Below are 6,000 nucleotides of genomic sequence, written 5' to 3'. Positions count from 1 at the left end.
AGACAAGAAATTAGAGATACCTGCGAATTATAGGGATTTAACCCTGTTGTGTATTTAGAAGTATGGGAAACATATTCTAAATGTAAAAGTGGCACAAAGATGTCTGGCCTGAAACAATGTGCTGTCCCCAAACCTCCTAACCCAAATATTTGGGAATTCTGTTTTGAGATTTCCTCTTCCCTCCATCCAATGGTTATAGAAGAGATTAAAAACCAACCGGAATGTTTTTCTGAACTGATTTTTGAAAGCTATCCCCACCCCTTATACGCTCCATACCTCTCCTATCCAAATCGCCTAAATGTCTAGATGATGATTTGGAGACGCTTGGACTTGTTAATTAACCTAAACCGTCACATTCATCTGCAAGGTGCATTATTGTTAATTAAAACTGCGCTTCTCCTTGTGCCCAGACGGAGGACTGCTGTTGTCAGAATAATTAGATAGCATAGGATGGTTTTCATGCAAATTCCTGACAATTAGAGTTGGCAACGAATTGGGTTTGAAATCCCAGTGAAGTTCTCAGTGAGAATTCCTAGGAGGCTGCAGAAGAAAGGTATTGGGAGACAGGGAAGGAGGGTAGAGGTATGGTGGTGGATGAAAGGATTTAGGAAACGTGCGTTTGTTTCCTAAATCCTCTAGGGTGGTGGGGCTCAGCCAAAAATAAATGAATTACAAGCATCAATGTGATGTTCAAACTTTCCTGAAGAAAAAAATTTTGCCCTTAATGTAAATTGACCCTCCCCGGGGCGTTATGCATCCCCGAGAGCTTGTTTCCCTGACTCTGATCTTTCTGAGAGAAGTTTTTTTTTTTTTTTTTTCCTCTTAGCCAGGAGGCCCAATAACTCATACGCAGCTAAAATCCCTGCCAACCCGTAGATTAAATTCTAAGGGAACAGAATTTGTATTCCTGAAGGGTTGCACAGAAGATGCCAAATTCCAACCCAATTTAGAGTGGTTAGTGGTACCCATTGGGTTAAATAGGTTTGGGTAGCAGGTCCCCATGGAAAGCTTCTAGAATTGGCTGAGGTCAGAGTTAGACATAAGGATGAACTGTCCAGCTGCAGTATACATAATGGTGAGGGTGGGGGTGGGTGGGGGAGAGCAGTCCCAAAGGGCCTGGAGCAAGAAGGCAGGGGTGAGGGAGGGGAGGGGGAGGGGGAGCAGACAGCTTAAGCGTTCTTGTTTCCAATCTGCGGTGACCTCTTATCAGTTTCTGGCTTCTGTTTCTGCCTTCCTTTTGCAAGAGATGTGATAGCTGTCAGCTATCACCAGGACTCAACCCAGACTGGACAAGGAGGGAGATCTAGCTGGGAGTGTAGGATCCAGGTAGAAGAGACAGCCCGAGTGGTATTAGGCCAAGTTTCCCCTGAGCATGGGAAGAATCAGGGAGCCCAAACAGCCTTACCACCCCTTAAACTAGGTCAGCATCTAAATCCAGTGCCTTGTAAGAGAGGAAAGCAACATCTGGAATGATTTCGAGAGCAGTTGGAGATTCAAGGGTGTGGGGAGGGAGGGGTGGTAGTTGGCAACAGAAAAGGAAATAGAAAACAAAAACACCAGGACACATTCACCATCACTATGGTTGGAGACCTGAGCATAATTTAGGCTTGTAAATTATTTCCTTTTTCCTCATTTTCTTTCTCTTCCTTTATGTTTCAGAATGTCTCCCGCGTCTCAATCGGTCCCACAACCCCGCCTTTCAATTTATGGTGCACCAATCAGGAACTAAACCTGGTGGTTGCTAAGAGACCAGAGGAGGGAGATTTAGAGTCTTGTCAAAGCACCCACCCAGGAAAATTCCCTGATCCTTCTGCACCCTCCAGCCTAGGATGTTTTAAGTCATCCCTGGCCCTCTCCTGCACTTTCCTCTCAATCCTTAAAACCAGAATGTCTTGCATCGATACGTTAGGGAAGAGGACAGTAGAGAGCCTTTTTGAAAGTATGGAAAGACTGTAAGTAGATTGAGATCGATGTGAAGTAGCCACTCAAGTTTTCCGGGGTGGGCTTGAGGTGGGTTGCTGGAAGAAATCTGTGGTCTTTCCAGGTAGAGGGTGAGATTGTTGTTGACAGCTGTGCTCCATATGAAGCGTGTCTTACTTGTTGTCCTCCTAAACACTACCCAAGCTTTGCTGGGCAGGGCATGAAGACAACCCTCCAAAGTCACAAGAAACAGACAGAGAAGCAGGCAAATGTGGGGGGGACAGATGTCCTAGGATGCTGGGGGTGGATAAGAGAAGGACACAAAGACTAGTGTGAGGTAAAGGCTTCTTTTGAGAGCTGGGCTTTGAAAGGGAAACTTGGGCAGTTTGAGCCCCAAGATGGATTGAGTAGGGGTGTCTCCCTTTGAGTCGCTTCACCGTTTCTTCCTTCACGATCTCTTTCTTCTATACACCACATACAGAAATGCTGGACATAAACAGCAAGGTAAATGAACTTACCGAATAGAGATTTCTGCCCTTACACCCTGAACAGGTGCAACAGATTTAAGTTAGGAAGGGGGCTCTGCAAGAGGTTTGTGCACACACATGGGTGTGTGTACTGCAGATACTGACTGAGTGTAAGCTCATGCATAGACATGTTTCACTGCGTGCATGCCTCTATTATAACATGGATACTACAGGTCCTAACAGATTGAGAGACAGATGTATAGACACACCAGAGAGAGAGAGAGAGAGAGAGAGAGAGAGAGAGAGAGAGAGAGAGAGAGAGAGAGAGAGGAAGAAGGGGGAGGAGGAATAAGGGTCATGATGAAGAATAAACCTGCAAGAACACACACACACAGATTCACAGTCACCCAAGCATGCATGCATTCACATACAGAGAGAAATGAGCATACAGAGGAATCAAGGTCATGGTAATGAAAAACTCAAGTGTGCATACGTGCATGCAGAGAGAAGGGGAGAGGGGAGGGGGAAGTGGTGGAGAGAGGGAGAAGGAGAGAGAGAGAGAGAGAGAGAGAGAGAGAGAGAGAGAGAGAGAGAGAGAGAGATTGGGCAGGGGTGTCCAGGTCATGATGAAGAGTTAACTTGCAAAAGACAGCTCCTAGGAAGCAGCATTTTACACTCCCGACACATGCCCTAGACTAGGCTATGGTAACATCTTTGGTCAAAGTGACTGGCAACCTTAACAGGGTAGCCATTCCCCAATGTCCCTGAACATACTTCTTTCATTTCCTCCCACCAAGGAGACAAGGATTGTCTGGATGGGTTGGACAGGAGGGGAGCACCACTGCTTTGTGCTTCACTTTCTGCCACTCATCTCTTCATCTCTGTCTCGTCTCCCCCTCCCTGCCCCCGCCCCTGCTCCCGCAACTTGGTTTCTATACCTATTCACTTACTTTCTGAAATGGCTTCTCTTCTTTTGCTCATCGAGCCTTGCCTTCTTATTTAGAGAGTTCATCTCCTCCACTCACGCCCTTGTTTCTCTTTTCTATCCCCACAAGAAGACAGTCATCACTCACCTCAAGAGAACATCTCTATGCCCTGGGGATGTTTATCCACCATCCTCTTTCTTCCAGGGCAACTCTAGAAACAGGAAAGGCAGGCTTCGTATTGCCCTCCTGTCTCTCCATGGTCATTCTCCTTCTCCAGATGAAATAAGAAAACACCCGCTTCATAAAAGCAGTATAGACTTTAATTTAGGTTGATACGTGGGGAAAGAACTAGCATTTGCCTGCAAAGGCATCTGTAGGAGAAGACTGTCTTGCAGGGGGGGACAGAGAGACCAAGGATCTACGGGTGGTCTGGTGGCAGAACAGGGCCAGGACCAGGGGTGTAGCCACACAATGCAGCACAGCCAGGACTTCCGCCAGGTTCAGCATCACATCTAGAATCTGCTGGGATGGACAGGATGGCAAAAGCACGATTTTGGACCTCACCAAGGCATCGAATAGGAGAACCATCCCATGAGGCCACCAGAAAATGAACCAGACCCACAGGACACTAACCCAGGGGCCTGACTCCTTGCTCAATGCTTTCTTCAGCCCGTTGGCTGCCAAGAGAGCCAGTGGGAACACGGTGAAGATGGTAAAACAGATTGCAGAGTGGGCGGACTTCAAAACTTCCAGGTCCTTGTCGGATGCAAGGGTGCAGAGGTCATTGTAAACATCACTGGCCAAAGTGACTGGCAGCCCTAACAGGCCAGCTGCTCCCCAAAGTGCCACAGTGAGTCCCAAGGTGAGGCCACGGATTTGACCTATATTCACTCTGGGGTTTAGGCAGGCATAGCAACCTATGAGCAGAGCCTGGGCAAAAGCTGAAGTATACCAGACCCAGTAGCCCAGGTAACACAGGCCTGTGCTATGGACAGTGTTGAACCCTGGTGCCAGGATAGGCACCGCCATGCTGAAGAGGGCACTGCCTACTGCCAACTGTGCCAGAACAGGCCAGCTGGGGCAGATCTGCCAGTGGAAGAGAGGCTTGAGAATGGCGAAGAGGACGGCACCACTTGCCAGCATGCCCAGGACACTGGTGAGGATGAAGAAGGGCAGTGAAGAACTGTCCAGTAGATTACAGGAGCGGCAGGGAGCGGCTGCCCCAACGCTGTAGTTACTGGGAAAGTCATAGTCGTTTTCTTCATATGAATAATTCAAAAGATCCATAAGCCACTCAGTTTCATTCTTGTCTAGTGAAAAGGAGGTTTCCACCTACAGGGTATACCCAGAAGGGACAGTCAGTCAGGGAGGGCATCTGGAACCTCAGTGAAGAGGCTGGGGTGCACTTTGGATTTGGAGCTTGGATTTGGAGAATAGGGGATCTGCCTACAGGAGGTGGGTACAGTGGGCAGGGTGATAAGGGACGCTGCGGAACCAGCATGGTCAGAGCCACAGAGGAGCCTGGTCAGAGCTGTGTGGAGACTTAGAAGAGTAGGATGGGGAGGGAAGTGAGGAGAAACCTGCACAGGACTGGCAGAGAGAGAGAGAGAGAGAGAGAGAGAGAGAGAGAGAGAGAGAGAGAGAGAGAGAGAGGGAGAGAACAAACGGGGTGGGGATAGGAAACTGAGGTATGGAAAGAAAGGGAAAAGAGTTTTGAAACTAAGAAGAAAGAAAGAAATGCAGGGTTAAGGGATGGTCAAAAGAGGGAAGGGCATGGAATTCAGAGAAGGAGGTAGAAGGAATGGGACAACGGGACAGCGGCAAGGGTCACGGAGCACGGCCCCCACACTCACCGGGTGCAGACAGTTCCCCATGGCACTGCAGGTTCAGGGCAGGCAGAGTACAGGGCCAGGACTCTCGGTCAGCAGCTGTGGCTCCAAGATAAGTGCCCAGGGCTAATGAATGCTCTCTGGTTCTGGGCAGAGCCGGGATATGTGTGGGGGTCACACTCAGGACTGCCTACTTAAACCTTAGGCTAACACAGGGTACTGTCCTGGAGCTTCCTGTTTTGAAGTTGGGTTTGGCTGGTCAGAATGACCTCAGGAAAACAACGTGAAGGCCACAAAAGGGGGGATTTTCCCAAAAGTGGCAAGGAAGAAGTCAGTGAGCTTTCCAGCAAGGGAGGACCCTTCAGGAACAAGGAAGGATGAGGGGGCCAGGGGTTACACAGGAAGCAGAGATAAGAAAGAGGTGCTGGGAAGTTGGAGTGACCAGGCGTCTGCTAACTCTCTCTGTTCTCTATTCCTTTGAATGAGATCCAAGGAAAGAGTTCAAAAGTTCCCCTGTTCGCAGGGAAGTTGTGCTAAGGGCATTTGCTGTTGGCTCTGTCCAGACTGAGACTATGCATTTAAACGGAGGTCTTTTGTGTGTGATAGAATGAGCAGGGGAATGCACCTATTTATCTGCGTCCCTGTGCTGGGTATCAGTGTGTCTCCATCTGAGTGCTAGCTGCTGGGTGGTGCCTGGCCTGGGTGTGTGCTTTGCTATCTAGAGGTACAGGCGCTGCAGGGTGAGAGGGACAGAACATTGGAGGCCTGTCAAGGCTGTGTAATGAGTCTCCTTCAGGGAGCAATTGGGCGTTTGCCTTACCACCTATGGACTCAATGAATGCATCTCTCACACCAAGC

At 48.8% G+C, this 6,000-nt stretch overlaps 1 protein-coding gene across 3 annotated transcripts; it reads right to left on the bottom strand.

The window, feature by feature from the left end:
- Window positions 1-3,611: 3,611 nt before the first annotated feature.
- Ackr1 (atypical chemokine receptor 1 (Duffy blood group)) lies at window positions 3,612-5,937 on the bottom strand. Of its 3 annotated transcripts, none has more exons than XM_037211216.1 (3): window positions 5,167-5,937; window positions 3,947-4,645; window positions 3,612-3,835 (listed from the first exon to the last, which is right to left on the bottom strand). In XM_037211216.1, the coding sequence occupies exons 1-3, from the start codon at window positions 5,185-5,187 to the stop codon at window positions 3,662-3,664; spliced, it is 894 nt and encodes a 297-aa protein (XP_037067111.1). In that variant the 5' UTR covers window positions 5,188-5,937; the 3' UTR covers window positions 3,612-3,661. The 3 variants fall into 3 exon arrangements, with proteins under 3 accessions (XP_037067111.1, XP_037067112.1, XP_028721391.1); XM_037211217.1 differs by having other exon boundaries at window positions 3,612-3,832; XM_028865558.1 differs by having other exon boundaries at window positions 3,612-4,645.
- Between the last annotated feature and the right edge of the window lie 63 nt (window positions 5,938-6,000).

This window comes from Peromyscus leucopus, chromosome 15 (genome assembly GCF_004664715.2).
Source record: "Peromyscus leucopus breed LL Stock chromosome 15, UCI_PerLeu_2.1, whole genome shotgun sequence".
Taxonomy (NCBI): domain Eukaryota; kingdom Metazoa; phylum Chordata; class Mammalia; order Rodentia; family Cricetidae; genus Peromyscus; species Peromyscus leucopus.
The sequence above is the reverse complement of the archived record's forward strand: the minus strand, read 5'-3'. Positions and strand labels throughout refer to the sequence as shown.